This window comes from Eschscholzia californica, unplaced genomic scaffold (assembly GCF_041429995.1).
Source record: "Eschscholzia californica isolate CP2 unplaced genomic scaffold, dmEscCali1.0.p SCAF_2, whole genome shotgun sequence".
NCBI lineage: Eukaryota > Viridiplantae > Streptophyta > Magnoliopsida > Ranunculales > Papaveraceae > Eschscholzia > Eschscholzia californica.
Window position 1 is genome coordinate 29,526,104 of NW_028238309.1, and position 17,257 is coordinate 29,543,360.

At 36.7% G+C, this 17,257-nt stretch overlaps 1 protein-coding gene across 1 annotated transcript; it reads right to left on the minus strand.

Moving 5' to 3' along the window:
* Positions 1-849: 849 nt before the first annotated feature.
* On the minus strand, positions 850-11,586 carry LOC147557303 (uncharacterized). Its single transcript, XM_086658235.1, has 5 exons — positions 10,124-11,586; positions 6,887-7,432; positions 6,074-6,806; positions 1,259-4,043; positions 850-1,209 (listed from the first exon to the last, which is right to left on the minus strand). The coding sequence occupies exons 2-5, from the start codon at positions 6,916-6,918 to the stop codon at positions 1,193-1,195; spliced, it is 3,567 nt and encodes a 1,188-aa protein (XP_086514361.1). The 5' UTR covers positions 6,919-7,432; positions 10,124-11,586; the 3' UTR covers positions 850-1,192.
* Positions 11,587-17,257: the final 5,671 nt, after the last annotated feature.

Genomic DNA, 17,257 nt, shown 5'->3' on the forward strand with positions numbered 1-17,257 from the left:
ATATTTTAGTTTGTTTGACAACTAATAAGAATTCTATGATTTATTATTATTTGAGTATTTTTAAACGTTTTTTTAGAAAAATATTGAAGAAATTTTGTTCTCGAAACTCGTTTTCCTAAAAATCGTTTCATTCGAGAACCCTATGTTTTCTCCATAATTTTTTTCCCGATAACCATTTCTTCGATATTTTTTCGTAAATAATTTTTTTTTCAAAAATAGTTTTTCCCAAAATTATTTTTCTTTCGAAAATCTTTTTTTTCTGTAACCGAGATTTCATGAAACCTTTTTTTTCCTGAAAACCGATTATTTTCGAACATCGTTTTCTTCAGGGAAAAAACAATTCGGGAAAAGCAGTCTTTATGAAGCAAAAAACTTTTTTGCTAATTTCAGTTATCGAAAAAAAAATTTTGGAGAAAAAAAAATGGTCTCGGGAAAAAAATCGGATTTCGAAAAAAAAAAAAATATGTGCGGAAGAATTGGTTCTCGGGGGAAAAAACGATTGTCGGAAAAATGATTTTTTTTGAAGAAAAAAATGATTTTTGAGAAAAACATTTTTTGGAAAAAAAAAATTATTTTGTAGAAAGAAATATTCTTTTTTGTTTATTTTAAGTTTGAAATTTAGGTTTATTAATCCAAAATCTTAGCAAATCCTAAGGGGTAGGGTGAGATTTTGGTCCAATATAAATTTTGAAATTAAGAATCTTTGGGATTCAAAAGTCGTAGGGTTCTTGATTCCTACTAAAGTGGAGATGTATACCCTCTATATCTCCACGTACTAGTTTGGTTTAAGCATAGAGCGAACCAAATTGAGTTTTTTAGCGCTGAGTTGTTAAGACATTACATATTCAATTGTATAAGCTTCTTCTCATTCATCCAAATAGTTGATAAGATCCAGCACGTGACCTAAGGAGTCATTCTTGTTTATACAATAACAGATACAAAACCAACGATGTAATATAATAACCTTAACCTAGTAACTATTTGCACAATTTTAAGTGTTTAGAACTAACACATTAATTTCCAACTGATAATTGAAAATTGCAAACCATAATTTCAGGCACTAAAGAAGCATTGACAGAAAAGAATAGAAAACTCACCTCCACGATCAGTTCACACACTACGATATTTATCCATGGTCAAAACAAGTAGTATCAAGAAAGCAAATTGGAGTATGCCATCAGTAGTACTTCATCTATACTTGAAGGGTTCCTGTTAGCATCAATGACAGTTTAAAATAGCTCTGGCTTACCCTTACAACCTGTAAATCTGTGTCGGGTTCTATTGAATACTGGGCCTTTATTAGCATCAATGACCGCTCCAAATGGAATAGAAGTTGGCAGAGAATGATCTTGAATCGTATTATGATTGGATTTTAGTATGTGTTTCACTCCTGCACTTAGTTTAATAGGACCTGGTCTTGGACCGTTGTCAAATTTAGGAAAGTTAGCACTAGATGAGGTACTAAAACCTGCAGGACCTTTCATCTCCAAAGTGGAATTCAACTCGTGCATTTGCCAGTTAGACTTCTTAATGATTCTTGCCGAATCATCTGATTCCAAAGACCTCTTTTTGGCTTTCATGTGATCAAACTCCTGACGAGAAAAACTGTTCGATTTTCCTCTATCCTTGACCTTCATCCTTTTATTAGAACATGATTTAATGGGAAAAGGACGTCTAAATCCTGGAGGAGCTGGAATGATTGGAGGATGGAAAAAGGAGGTTCTACTTCCAACAGGTGAATTCTGCACGCAGTGTAAAGAGCTTCCTGCTTCTAGGTTATGAGGATATCGAAGTACCGATTTCTGATTAGAAGAGATAGGGGAAGTGCATCCAGTCACACCGCAAGGATGGTGTGCAGGATTGTTATCAATAAAAGGTTGAGATGAAGTGATTCCGACGTCTTTCTGCTGCTTTGCGTTAATCAACGACTGGGGCAGGTGCTGTGAAGAACTTCTAGACCATGTTGGCTGGACAAACTCTCCACCATCCTGAGGTGAGAAGGGAAATACGAAAGGCGATCTGGAGCTATTGGACATACTCTGGTTTTTCTTATATTGTGAAGAACTAAGCATATGATAACAACTATTGCAAGGAATATTTGATGGCACTTGGGTTGGACTGAAAAGTATACTATCATAAGCATTCTGACTAGTCGTTGATGGTGCTGGTACTCGAGAACCCATGGTTAGAGATTCGTTTTGGGAAAAATTAGACCCTGGAACTCTGGGTGTCCAATCCATGCCTGTTTGAAATTCTCGACTGTGATTTTGACTGAACGAGGGAATGCGAGTATGTGATACTAACGGGATTCGCCTGTTGGAATATGGGTCGAAAGGAGAGAAAGAATTCGACTGAAAAGCTGACAAGGTCGTTTGAGTGTTCCATGAATGAGTTGCAGTTTCATTTGACTTCTGTGAAGTTGAATGAAGCGTTGGTTCAGATCGAGGATGTCTGTCGAAAGATGAATCATCATAGGTTGTCAGAGAAGAACTATTCTCGGCTATAATTTCCTTGTCAGTCCAAATGTATCCGTCCTCGGAACTATGGTCACCTTTTGCTATACCAATTGTAACATCTTTACCCATCAAACGCATTGTCGTTTGAGTTTGAGATGGAAGCCCACAGTCTAGCCTATCTTTAGATTGGGTTTTCTCATTTTCCAACTGATTTGAATTTAACAAACATTTGCATCCTTTACTATGCAGTCCGGCGGTACCTAACTGACATGGTAACGGAAGTTTAGGGTCATGTTCGAAACATTTCTTCTCAGAAGACAATTTCAAATTATCCCTTGGAAGTGCTATTTGAACTTGTTGCTTCTCTTTGTTCCCCCATAGAAGATTATGTGTTGGAAAGCTGCAAGATGATGCCATTGTGGCTTGTTTCTTTAAAGGGCTATACCCTACTTTACCACTTGAACTGCACTTGATGAGTTCACCTAAAGAATTAAGAGGCAAACCAATAAACCCCTCATCAAAATACTTCACGCCACTCGAACCTCCTCTTTCTTTCGGCCACTCCACGGATGAAGTTTGCGGAAAAAATCGATGTAGTCCGTTTGCTTCTATATTTGTCGATAAACAAACTGCAGAAGGCTTTGAAGTTGCTATCGAGTTTAGAAATGAACTAGTGTCGGCAAATCCTGGGCTCGGATCTGTACAAGGGCCACTACCGTCTGCTGCCACTCGAAATTCTCTACCGGCTTGTATTTCCAAATTGGAGAGATAATCATCTTTAAAAGTATAATTGAAAGACCTCGGAATTCCCACAGAAAGAATATTATGAGATGCAGTCGAGTTACCCCGACTAAAAATGTCAAAAGCAGCACGTTGTTGTAAAGCCAAATTTTGCTCAAAATATTCATCCGAGAAACCTCTTACTTTATTGCAGCAACTGTTATTGTGTGGACTTGGAAAATTTGATTGAGAGATATGATCATTTAGACCATCCAACCATTTGTTTCCATTTGTAGACCGAACCCCATATCCATATCCACTAGTAATGTGAATGACATCTTTCTCACCTCCGTTTACCTCCTGCGACTCATCTGAACGAGGAGTTTCATCATGGCCCATAGGGGGTTCTGTGACTAATGCATTATCCATGACTTGTGAAAGTACTTTTTGATGACTTCGAATTTGAGGCAACTCAAGCGAAGAAAACCATTTGTTTGCTGGTCCAGGTATGTCATCTTTACCAGAAAATCTGGCATGCCTCTCTGGTTCTTGAACTTGATGAAGGTTTGTGTGCTGACAACCTTGTAGGTTACCGATAGAAGATGATTTCTGGATGGACACTTTCTCTCTTTGGTTCTTTAGTCTGCTTTGAACCGAACTTCTCCGCTGTTGCTTAGGAATCAACTTCGTAGCTTGGCTATTATTGAGCTTATTCTGCATGAATAAGCTTTTCTTGCTTGTTGGTTTATTTTTCCTGATAACAAGCTTATCTGACATCTCCATCTGCAAATTCCTTATCAATAAGGAACTTGTAGATGGTAAAGAAAAACCAGCAGAATGCGGCAAGTTTAGCTCGTCATTTATTCCCTAAAGCACAACAAGTATAAGATCTCAGTCATTGTCACATTTCAGACTGACAGAAATCAAGCATTAAACAGTACTATTGCAATAAGTAAATATGCTTCCTCAACCATTTCAGACTGACAGAAATGAAGCAGTAAACAGAAATGAGAAATCAAGCAGCAGTTTTTTCTTGTTGAACCATCAGATCCATGACAAGTATCGGAAGACAAGAAGGTAACAAACATATTGTTTGCTGATAATCATCTAGTAATGTACATTTTCTGCGATCCAAGCACCAGTAATCCTCTAAAAGACATATTTTACTACCTTCTCTAGACCTACCCAAGAAAAAGTAAGTGTAAATCAAATTTGTTTAACCACGTATAAGCACAGACTTGACATTGATATTTGTGTACGTAATTAATGTTGACAAATCAGTACTTGACGGTCAATATCACTAATTGATTCTGAAGTCTCCACTGGGCTTTTAAAGTGGTACCATTGACAAATCCAGAATAGGATTTCATTCTAAGAAAACTATGTAATTAGTTTCGAGTGTCTATTAGTAGATAAATAAGTATGTCACACCGAAAATGATATTCGTGTATAGAAGTATAAAAAGAAGTTCAAAACACTTCTAATTAGCTGATGTTCATACGAATTAACTTCGTATAAGAAACCATATGAACAAAAACAAGACACGACTCATTATATAAACAGAACCCACATATAATCATAACTTGGTAACTATTACGTTTTAAAATAGTAGGATACCAACATTCCATATAAATATTATGTATTTTGACTATTCTTCTGTTTTTTCTTCACTACTAGCAAAAGTGTTTTATAATCCAGCCTTTCAACTTATTTTAACTTTCAGGCAACTAGATGACCCATAAAGAAATAAAAGCACACACTAAATACAATTGTTTATGTCAAAACCTACTATTTCATAACTTCTATTTCTATAGTTTATTTGTCCCAAGTTCCAAAATAGGCAACTAAGAATTCAAAACAAAAATCAAGACAGACATATCAATACAACAAGTGCTAATATCTTTGTTTTTAAAACCAGAAAGCACGGAATTTCTTTCATTTAGTCCGTGAAAGAGCAACTACAACACGGACACACTTCACTAAATGCAAAGTTCCTATGACACCAAGAACTCAAGGCATTAAAAAAATTTAAACCATAATTAACCTCGAGCTTATATAAAAAAAAGGGACATGTACCCCTAAATTTTTATATTATAAGCTCAACATCTTGATAGTCATGGAAAAATCTATCACTATCATCCTATATTAGCCCATTGTCTTTGCACAATAAAGTTCCCACTTACAATATTCTGTAGATATTGCAATCCAGATAACTAAAGAATCTAAACACTTAAACTAGTCAATCGTAATCACCTTCAATAAATCAAACAAACCCCTAAATACGCAGACTCAAATATTTCACTCAATAGATTATCACTAAAATGAACTAAAAAGGAGCATAAAATAACAACTTTTCTTTCATTAGTACTCTTAAAAAGTCCTATAGAAACTTAATATTTCACTAATACATGCAAATCCATATTTCAAAGTCACTGATGAGTTTAACATCAAATTCAAAAAGTCATAAACAGTTAAGAAGAAACAGTAAATTTTGATTAAGGGATCTTATCAGTATATAACAAGGACACACATGTTACAATTATGAATTTCCTTAACCTATTTTGTTTTCTGCCCAATCTGTACTACTAATTAAAGACAGCTGGAACAATATGTTCCAACTTCATAATTATCATGGTGTGAAAGACTGTGACTAAAGATGAGACTCAACTTGTTATGTTAAACTACCCATCAATTGTTTTTAACTTTTTTCTATTTTGTACTGAAACCTCATTTCTATATAATGCAGACAATCAAGTACATCCAAAAGCAAAAGAAAAATGTATCACTTTCATCTTATTACACTAAACAGCATAAAGTGTAATCAGCTTTATCAGTAGTTATAATTTTGCAGAAGAAAATAACACTAAAAAGAAAAAGATATTCAAACAATTGTTTACCTTTATTTTCTGATAAATCTTCTTGTTCTTGTTATTTTGGGTGTTCTTCTTCATCTTCAATTTCTTCATAATCATTTTTATTTTTAATCTGCTTTTCTTCTTCCCTTTCAATTGCTTACCCTTAATAGAGTCAATAAATCTGTCTCCATTTTCTTTTTCTTTTTCTTCCTTTTGGGCTTCAACCGTTTTATTTTCAATTGGAGGTGCCACAGCAAAGATTTCGAGGATGGAACGCTTCTTCTTCCGTGATTTTGTTGATTTTATATTCACCTCCGCCGCCTCCACCACCACCACCGCCGCCCCTTTTCTTTTCAGCTTTCTTTCCTTCTTTGTTGCCTTGGCCAAACAACTATCAATATGAACACTCACTGCGTTCACCGTCGCTGCTGTAAAAATCTGGCACACCGGACACACCATACCTAACCTGTCCATCTCCTTATCCACTACTGATAAATCAACTTTCTCTCTCCTCAATACCGCTTCCTGTTTCTCGATCTCAACATTTCTAATCCCAAAACCGCATTCTACTTCAAATAGTGGTTTTCCTTCTTCTTCTTCTTCTTCTTCTTCTTCAGTTCGTTTCAGATTATCGACTTCATTTTTCCACCATCTGTATTTCCGGCAGATCATTGGAGGTAAAAACTTTCTGATTTCTTCTCTCTTCTTACTATTATCTTCATCGAACGGCCAACAATTATCCACGTTAACATTTCTCATCTTCAATGTATACTCTCTGAAACATCAAACAAGTAAAAAATTTCTTAGAGAACCGCAAATTCAAACAGATTTATTTCAAGAGATCTAAAAACTTACCGTATCGAGAAACCTTCAAATGCAACCGCCATGATTTCTCTCTCTACTTACAATGAAAAAGATGGAGAGGGAGATGAAGAGGTTGAAATCTTGAAAGAGAAATCAAGAAATGAAATGGACGAAAGTGATCAGTTTTGGAGTTGGCTTTTCCATTTTACCGGTCGGAGGTTTTAGCTTTTCTTTTGTGTGGTTTTTCTTCTTCGGGTTATTGGACCCTTTTGAAGTGTCCTCTTTTTTGTTGAAAGCTCTCTCTTTTTTTTATTGAAACTGGCTTTCTCTCCTCTCTATTTTCTCTCTCTTCCTTATTCTTGAAAGCGACGTATTAGAGAGCGTACCGAGACAGGGATAAAAGAGGAAAAATATGCATTAAGAAAAAGTCATGGCTGGTTAAATGATTACAGGATTACACCCATGAGTTTTTCTCCCTTCCACCACGTCACCAACTTCCAAGTAGGGTTGGATTTTGGGAATTTTGCTCGAATGTCCCTGTTAGGGGGCATTTGAGTAATTTTGCCCCAAATAAGAAAATGTTTGCAAAAATGCACTCTTGTTCTGATTATCACTCTTATGTGGCACACCCGGTGGGACACGAAACCAAAAGTTATAAGTTAATCTATAAGAGAAACTAAGATATAAATGTTAGGATATAAAAGGCTGTTTGCAATATAGTATGAGTATCAAACTCTCTGTTTTATTAATGATTATCTCTCTAAAACTAACTACTCATACATGGCTAACACAAGGTATTTATAGGCAAGAGAAATTCTATCATCTAGTGCCACCGTGGTGGTTAAAGGTGTATCCTTGTTGGCTTAGAAACATTAATGGGAAGACACCTCCTAATTGTATCTTCCAACTCATTTCCTTCATTCATAAGTAACCAGGAATGTACACCTCCTACTATCCAAGACACTTCATGTTCTCTAAGACACCTCATAACCATGAGGATAGGATGAGTTGTCTTCATGCAGGTTTAGTGTTATTATAGGTGCCTACTTATGATGGATGGGCAACCACATAACATGTTATAACACTCCCCCTTGGATGACCATCATAGAATTTCTGAATATCGCTGGATACACAAATACTGCCTCGTTAAAACCTTACCAGAAAAACCCATTGGGATAAAAACTTGACGAAGGAAAAAGAGTACAGAACGTAGATCCAATATAAGTGAGGCTGAAAACTTCACATGATATTGTTCTCCTAATGAATACCATATCGTGGAATTATGTAGTTTTTCATCATCAGATTATTCAAGTTTCGCATTCCGATGCCTTGTACTAGTTTTCTGAATGTTGCAGTTGGTAAAGACTTGGTAAACAAGTCAGCATAATTCTCACATGATTGTATCTTCTGAATATCAATTTCCTCATTCTTCTGTAGATGGTGCGAGAAAAATAACTTAGGTGAAATGTGTTTTGTTCTGTCACCCTTAATATATCCTTCTTTGATTTGAGCAATGCAAGCCGCATTGTCTTCATATATAATGGTAGGTGACTTTGTAATTCCGGAAAGATCACATGAAATCCTAATATGATTAATAATAGACCTGAGCCATACACATTCTCTAGTAGCTTCATGAAGAGCAATAATTTCTGAGTGGTTAGAAGATGTAGCGGGCATACTTTGCTTACTTGATCTCCATGAGAAAGCTGTACCACCACTAGTGAAAACATAACCTGTTTGTGAAACTCCTTTATGTGGATCCGAGAGATATCCTGCATCAGTGTATCCTGTTACTTGTGAATCATTGGATGAACTTTTTGAATAAAATAATCCCAAATCAGTTGTTTCTCGAAGATATCGAAGAATTTGTTTCACACCCATCCAATGTCTTTTTGTTGGTGCTGAGCTGAACCTAGCTAATAGGTTTACTGCAAAAGCAATGTCAGGCCTAGTACATTGAGCCAAATATAATAAAGCACCGATTGCACTTAAATATGGTACTTCAGGACCAAGTAGTGCTTCATTATCTTCTTTAGGACGATAAGGATCTTTTTCAGTATCTAAAGATCTTACAACCATTGGAGTGCTAAGAGGGTATGCAGTGTCCATGCGAAATCTTTTCAAAACCTTTTCAGTATATAAATTTTGATGGACAAGTATGCCACTTATACTTCTCTCAATTTGTAAGCCAATGCAGAATTTTGTTTTTCCAAGGTCTTTCATCTCAAATTCTTTCTTCAAATATTCTCCGGCTTTTGAGACATCTTCACTTGTCCCAATTAAATTTATATCATCAACGTATATTGCAATGATTGCGAATCCGGTATATGATTTCTTAATGAACACACATGGACAAATAGGATCATTTATATATCCTTCCTTGGTCAAGTATTCACTAAGGCGATTGTACCACATTCGCCCTGATTGCTTTAAACCATATAAAGCTCTATTAAGTTTTAGTGAATACATGACACGTGATTTTCCCTCCGGTAATCTGAATCCTTCAGGGATTTTCATATAAATATCAGTATCTAGATTGCCATATAGATACGCAGTAACGACATCTAGTAGATGCATATCAAGTTCTTCTTGAGCTGCTAGACTGATTAAATATCTAAATGTAATTGCATCCATAACAGGAGAATATGTTTCTTCATAATCTATACCAGGTTTTTGTAGAAACCCTTGTGCCACAAGTCGTGCTTTATAGCGAACGATCTCATTATTTTCATTGCGTTTTCTTACAAAAACCCATTTGAACCCAACTGGGTTTACATCCTTAGGTGTGAGAACCACTGGTCCAAAAACACTACGCTTATTAAGTGAATCTAATTCTGCTTGAATTGCATCTTTCCATTTTGACCAATCTGGTCTTTGTCGACATTCCTCAATAAAGCGTGGCTCATAATCATCATTCTTTTTCAGAATTGAGGTTGCCACCGCAAAAGAGAATACCTCATCGACAATTGTTTCATTTCGGTCCCAGTCATTTCGCAAAAGAGAATACCTCATAATCATCATCCTCAATAGAGCGTGGCTCATAATCATCATCCTTGTTGGCTTAGAAACATTAATTAATGGGAAGACACCTCCTAATTGTATCTTCCAACTCATTTCCTTCATTCATAAGTAACCAGGAATGTACACATCCTACTATCTAAGACACTTCATGTTCTCTAAGATACCTCATAACCATGAGGATAGGATGAGTTGTCTTCATGCAGGTTTAGTGTTATTATAGGTGCCTACTTATGATGGATGGGCAACCACATAACATGTTATAACAACTCTTTTAAAGTTTTTCAATTTTTGACTTTCAAACCTATCCTATATCTAGAAATTCTAGATATCAATAGTTTACCCCCAAATCAGAATAAAATCGAGTTCTTCTTCATCTCTCACTCTCTCAACCCAAACTCGAAATCTCTCTCAATCTACTATCACTCGAAATTCTATCTCAAACTAGTCCAAGTTTTCATCTTTCCCGGTTGCTTTCTATTTCATTTCCCTATTAAGTCAAGGTTGATCGTAGGAATTGTTTAAGCACTCACTCTCTCTAAGCCAAAAATTACAACCCAATCATCTTCCTTACCTAATTGAAATAGGTATTTGAAATATAACTTCACACTAGTTGTGTGTTTAAGTTTAATTTGTTTAATTTTCTATTGTTCAAATGGATTAAAGTTTAGGGTTTTCTTTTTTTTTACTTAAATCTAGGGTTTATACTATAAACAAATGTAGGGTTTTTCATTGTGTGTTTTATTGTGAATGAATGTAATGATTGGTATTTGATTTCATTAGGTTTGATTTTGGTTTGAATTAGGATTTTGGTGAGAATCGTTGGGAATTACACGTATCTAATACATAACCTAATCATGTTACTAGTGTTGGTAGCGGAATCTCAATCATCTTATGATTAACACTAGGTTGTCCAGGATCTATACATGAACATATCAATGAACTAGAATGAAGAAGAATACCTGGATTCTCTTTCCCACGAACTAAATTCCGACCAGAATTCGAAAGATAAAGAGCTTCAAATGGAGCTCCTCTCCTTGAGACACCGAATTGTATAACTCGAACTCACATCTTTTGAGTCAGTCGGGCCCTTCTTTAAGGTTGGGATGAAGAACTATTTCTTCTAGACTTGATAGAAAGAATGGGAACTTTTCTCTAAAATCTTCTTCTCTCTAAGATGTGTGAGAGAGATGATTTTCTTCTGTGAAAATTCCACACCTTTTCTGAACTCATAATGAGGCTTTATATAGGCATTACCTTAGTAGAGTCCTACTCAAATAAGGAATCCTAAAATGTCTCTTCAGAAAAGATAAGTACAAGTTAGTGTTTAAACTAACCGGGACTCCCTTTTATGGGGAACCCAAATGAGGGTTCCCCATTGATATGGCCGGCCAGAGCAGCCCTTAATGGGCTTGCTCTGTCCGGCCCAACCCTCTATATTGGCCGGCCAGGGATCTCCCCTTAATGGAATCCCTGTTTGCCCCTTAAAAGTGGGTTTTTACCTTTTTCGAACTCCTCTTTCGAACCCGATTCTTTCTATCTTTTAGACTGGATCGTATCCATCTATTTACAAGTTCCCATCAGTCTAGTCTCACTGTTCAAGTTACCAATTCTTATGTGTAACCCGTTGTAGGATTCGGTCTATGTTAGCCGCGGATAACCGAAGTGATCCGACAATCGTAAGCGGCTTCTGGCTAAGCATTGCGACTCCTAATTGGACCGGATTGAAGGATCTTCCAATAAAGTCATCATTATCCTATGAGCCAAATCATACGCATTGCCATCTTGGTCGAATGACATTCCTTCAGAAGGATATACTTTCAGACTCCAAGGACATATATCCTTCAGTCTCCCACTTGTACTTAGAACAAGTGCAATGCTCGATTCCCATGTCTTTCATATCTCATCTGATACCTCATACCTTATTAGACTTTCTTGATCGGGAGGACAAACTGTCAAATCAAATGATTAACCTTTAATCCATTGGAGCACGGCCATGCATTTCCAGTTGTCACTCCTCAAGTGGCCTAGATCCTAACTCTCGTTAGGAAGACATATTCCATTCTTGTACTCCCACTCAATTTCATGTCTATCCTGTCTTACCCGGCCTCCATTTTTATAACCTCCTGTTATGGCGCGGCCTTTGACGGGACCAAGGCTTAAGATTCCTTACATAAAACAAGCGAGTACTCATGTTTTCAGGAATCTCTTTGATTTGTTAAATGAGAGTTATGACGTTCATATCTACAACTTCTTGAAGTACTCTCACTTGGTGGGTTCCAGTGTATCCTATACACCCATGAAGTTGACTTGAATTCTCCAATTCCTATAGCCCAAGAAACATCGTTATCTTGTCAATCACTCATGCTAGTCTTCTTAAGTCATCGTTGTCCAATCGATGTCCTGGACTAGGGTTATTTTATAACGGAATGGTTCCATGTTCACTTAGTAGGGTTTCTTTCATTAGATCACGTATCTAATAAACCTGCCTGGAACTTTCCATTATTTTCGGACTGTCGTCTAAATTCTAAACCAAAATTTAGATGACGAAATAAATTTAATTAATTTCGGATAACAAGAGTTTGTAAAAGTGAATTCCTCACGTAAACTCTTTACCTGCCCAGTTTTACAAGTCTCTTAGGGTAGTCTTTCATGACCCTAAATCCTTAGATTCATAGATCTTCCATGTTCGATCTGAGGTGACAGTTTAGTTTTGTGGATTTAATCCACATTTTTGTTTTCACTTCGCTTTTCATTATCATGCTGAAGAACGTCTTCGTCAGCTTTTACGATAATGTCAGTTTTCTTAAACTGAAACTAACACTTCTTAAGTCCTAATTGTTCTTTTTTTACTAGTAGAGTTTGCAACGACTCCCACTGTGAAAAACTTATTTTCCATATGATTGTCCTTCCTAAAAGATTCATATCTTTATTTTCGGAAGATTGCTTTTATAACTTTCTTCAAGTTTTACTTTCAGAGATACTTTCTTAGAAACTTCAAGTATTCAAGGAACTTCTCTATTGTCTTATGGGTGACGTCATCAAATACTTATGTATTTCTAGATGTGCGGGTAAACATCGATCATCTTTATAATCGATCTTATGTTTCGTGACATTAGTTTTTCCTCATGTGTGCTTTTGCTCATCAGAATTCCAAGTTCTGATTTCTTGCTTAGTAGTGATCCATAAGAGATGGGTAGAATCTCTCTTCTAAGAGTATTTCTAGTTGGACTTCTTTAAAACTTCTTTTGAAAGAGTCTTTATCATCTATTTATCTATAACTCTATAGATTTCGATGCCCAAATTTATTTATTTACCCTCGTCTGGTGTCCTATTGAGTCGGTTCCTTAACTATTTCTCAATTCTAGTATGTCTCACATACAGGACATGAAACTAACTTGTTTCACTCCCACTTACCCTCTTCTCGAACAAGAATCTAACCATTCTTTTCAGAAACCAACCCTTGAATTTCTTTTATGAATGTTTAGATACCAACTCTTACTTTCGATCCTCTTGACTCTTAGTCAATTTTCAGAGTCTGGTTGTGTTATAGTTTATGTGAGTCTTCTGAAGACTCAATGGGGTTTCTGAACAATATCGTAGAACCTTCTTAACTCATCTTAAGAAGTTTAGGTGAGTTTCTTGCACTCCCATTATGTTCTTTTGTTGCTCGGTTCGAATCATATTCGAATATTTTCTCCCACTTGTCTTCTTGAAACAACTCTTTTCAAGGAAGACACTATCGAGAGCAACAATCTAATTTTGTGTCGATGTTGTGAGTGAAAAACCCCCATATTTCTTCTTTTGAATAAGAAGAAACTATGTCCGAAGTTCTCAGACTATAATTGAAAGGCTATTTTAGAATCTTTCTAAAATCCATGTTCGTATGGTATTCTTTCAATTTCTATAGCACTTTTGGGTTTCTTGTGGGTATGCAGCTTGTATTTAGACACTATCACTTTGGAAGACTTGTTATGACTTAGACTATTGATCTTATCAATATTTTTAGTCATCTTGATTCATCACTGCATTTAGGTTAAGTTTCTAAAACTTCTTCTAAATTCGAGTACTTAGTTGATTCTAGTCACATTAACTAGTATCTTATGTCCAACATAAGTTTTAGTGATTAATTGACCTCTGTTTTGTCATAAGAGATCTTGTTAGATCGGTTAGTTTGAACCATGTTTGTTCTTTCGAATTTCATGTTCATCCTTGTTGTCTGACTAGATTAGAATAACTAATTGAATCGTTCAATTTTTAATGTTCATAAGTTGAAATAGGTACCTTTCTTAGAACATCATAAAGTATCAAAACCGAATATTTTATTTCTCATAAATCCAATTTCTGAGATATGTTCAAAAGAAAAAGGAAAAATTACTAATATCTAATAAAAGTAATGCCTATAGGAGATCAAAATCCTTCTGGAGCCTTCTCAGCAACTATTGCTTCTTTGACTCTTCGACAGGTTCATCTCCTTTTAGTTAAATACTCAGCTCCCATTTGCTCCTATCATTCATAATGAAATGAGTGTTAGGTATCCAATACCTTTAAGGTAATTATATTTAATTGAATCAACTTTTAACATTTTTACCTTTAGTGGAAACTATTGCTCCGTTTTTCTTGTCTTCAAGGAATTTGGGGCAGTTTCTCTTCGAATGGCCTATGCCATCACAATAGAAACACTTGGAGTCAGAAGAGAGATTCTTTATTTTGGCAACTTGTTTGCCTTTTGCTTTTCCAAATTTCCTCTTGTTCTTCTAGTTTCCGTCCCTTTTGAATCTTTTGTCTTTCTGAACCATTAGAACTTCCTTTTTAGGTTCAACTACTGGGATATTCTCTTCGGCTGTCTGGAGCATTGCGTGTAGTTCCTCCAAAGATTTATCCCATCCACTCATATTGTAGTGCAATCTAAACTGATTGAATCCATTATGAAGGGAATGCAGGATGATATCAGTGGCGAAATTCCGACCATGATCGACTCCAAGTCGTGCTAGTTTCTCAAAAAGACTGATCATTTTGAAAACATGTGGCCCTACAGGCTTACCCTTTTTAAGGCGCCAATCTAGTATTGCTTTTGACGTCTCGTAGTTTTCCATTTTGGACTTCTTTTGGAACAATTCCCTAAGTTGTCCTATCATGGTGTAAGCATCCATGTGTATGAACTTATCCTGAAGATTGGGTTCCATGGTTGCTAACATTAAGCACGTTACGGGCTTCGACTTCGTCGGAAGTCTATTTTCTTGCTCCTTCTCCTCATAAGTCGATTCTTCAGTGATTATCAGAATAGGAGTTTCTAAGACAGTTGCATTGTTTTCGGATCTGATCTTAAAGTTGTCTCCATTTAGCTTTTCTTTCTCGATGAGCCAACGAATGTTGAGTGTTTATTTGCTTGTCATAACTAAACTACATGTAAAGAATGCAAAGTGTCTTAAACTTGTTATCCTATCAAAATTTCTAATTTTTCCATATTATTCAAAATTATTTATCCCTTGTTTGAATAATACGATTCCAAGATCCCAATCCTTCGAAGTTAATCGTACTAGGGCACTGCCCTTAACCCCGTCGTCCTGGGTGAGTAACATCTTTATTGATCATACTCCTATGACTCTCGGTTGATTAGTTTTACACTTGAGTGTCAAACTTAATCCTTTGCCTCGAAATCCAAAACCCTTTTGCTGACTCGTTGAGTAAAACCAGTTTAGGCGCGTAGACCTCTTCATAGATCTACCCGTATTGTCCCGAGGTAAAAGTTGGCACTCTGCGGAGGTAGACCTACCATCGATGAACAAGGGATCGACATGTGTCTTATTTCTGGGTAGGCTTATACTCATTTCTTTCAGGGATTATTACGTATTTTATCAGGTTTGCGTTACTGTGAACTCTATCGTAACCATTCGTGATTTTTATACGTAAGTTTTTATGTGAATTCTCGTAAGATTTTTTGTAAAATCTTAGTAGAGCCTCCTAAAAGATCTCATCTCTTAGTTTATTCTTGTTCGCCTAACGGTTCTTTGGGTTTTCATCCTTGAACCACCATTGACTACTCCCACTCGAATCATGATCTCATCATTCAATTCATCAATGGCTTTTCTAGACCCTATACTCTAAGTATTATTCAGGCACATACTCGTTTGTCCTTAGAAACAAGAATCGTTTACTTACCTAAAGGCAATACTACATTACGCATTCACATATACATACATATATGACAATCATAAATAAAGTATGTGACCTAGATTCGTTTCTAGGTTCTGCTATGTTTCGTATAGCTAATTGTGGGATATTGTGACTTATCTATGTCTAATGGGCTTCTAAGTCAATTTTCGTAAAATTCGGACGTACGACCCACTTAGTTTCTTCTTTAACGATTTCTAAAATCGAACTCGGAAAAACTCTGTTTTGGGCTCTCGGATAGCCCGGGTTTATGTCGGAAAAAATGTTTCGGAATCGGAAGAAAAAGTAAGAAAATATCCCACTCGAGTCAAGGCCCAATGGGCCAAGTCAAACTCGAAAGACTCAAGTCAAACTTGGTCAAAAGTCCCTTTGACTAGTCTTGGTCAAGGCTAGTCAACAGTCCGGACTTATCGGGATTTGGTCCTAGACCATGTCGGATGGCACGTTCTAGTCGCATCCTAGACGCGGTCTAGCACGACATGGCCCTAGGCCATGCACGGTTGGAACGAGTATGGACGGGACGTGTGTCTCGGACTCTATGTCCGAGACGCGTCTGGACGTGCCAGGCGCGTCCTAGGAGCGTCTGGTAGCTTCCAGATGCATCTGGTCGCTCCAGACGCATCGACGCTAGTCCCTGGTCTCGGTCCTAGATCGAGACCATCTGGACGCATCTGGGACGTCCTAGTCCCATTCGGACTGGGGTTCCAGACGCGTCTGCGTGTCCGAGATGCGAGCATCTCGGACTGGGAGTCCAAGACGCGTCGGGCAGTCCGAGATGCAAGCATCTCGGACTCCCAGTCCGACCGGGACTTTTGCCCCGTGTTTCACGGTCTCGGGACAGAGTCCCGAGACCTACTGGCGGGTCCGCACCCGTGAGGAATTTCAAATTTCCTTCCAACCGAGTTCCATCATCTTCTTCCTACTTTTTCTCATGAAAAACTGTTATTTTTTTTTAATGGAAAAGCTGCTGGTTTTTCAATATTCAAGACTAAAACTTCATGATTTTGAACTCCAATATAAAAAAAAATTCATCCGTTGGATCCGTTTTCCATTTCCAAAAACATATAATTTTGACTATTTTGAGCATTGAAACCCTTTCAAATACATGTTTGAAGGTGTTCTAAAAACTTTTCAAACAAATCAAAATTTTGTCCGAATCTCTATTCAAACATTTCTATCCATCAATCTAAAGTTCGAATCTAATTCTTTTCGCCAAAGATAGTTTCATGC

Coding starts and splice junctions, on each gene's coding strand:
- LOC147557303 (XM_086658235.1), bottom strand. CDS start 6,918: ATGGCGGTTGCATTTGAAGGTTTCTCGATACG. Junction 6,807..6,886: donor TTTGAAGGTTTCTCGATACG/GTAAGTTTTTAG, acceptor TTGATGTTTCAG/AGAGTATACATTGAAGATGA. Junction 4,044..6,073: donor AGATTTATCAGAAAATAAAG/GTAAACAATTGT, acceptor GTTGTGCTTTAG/GGAATAAATGACGAGCTAAA.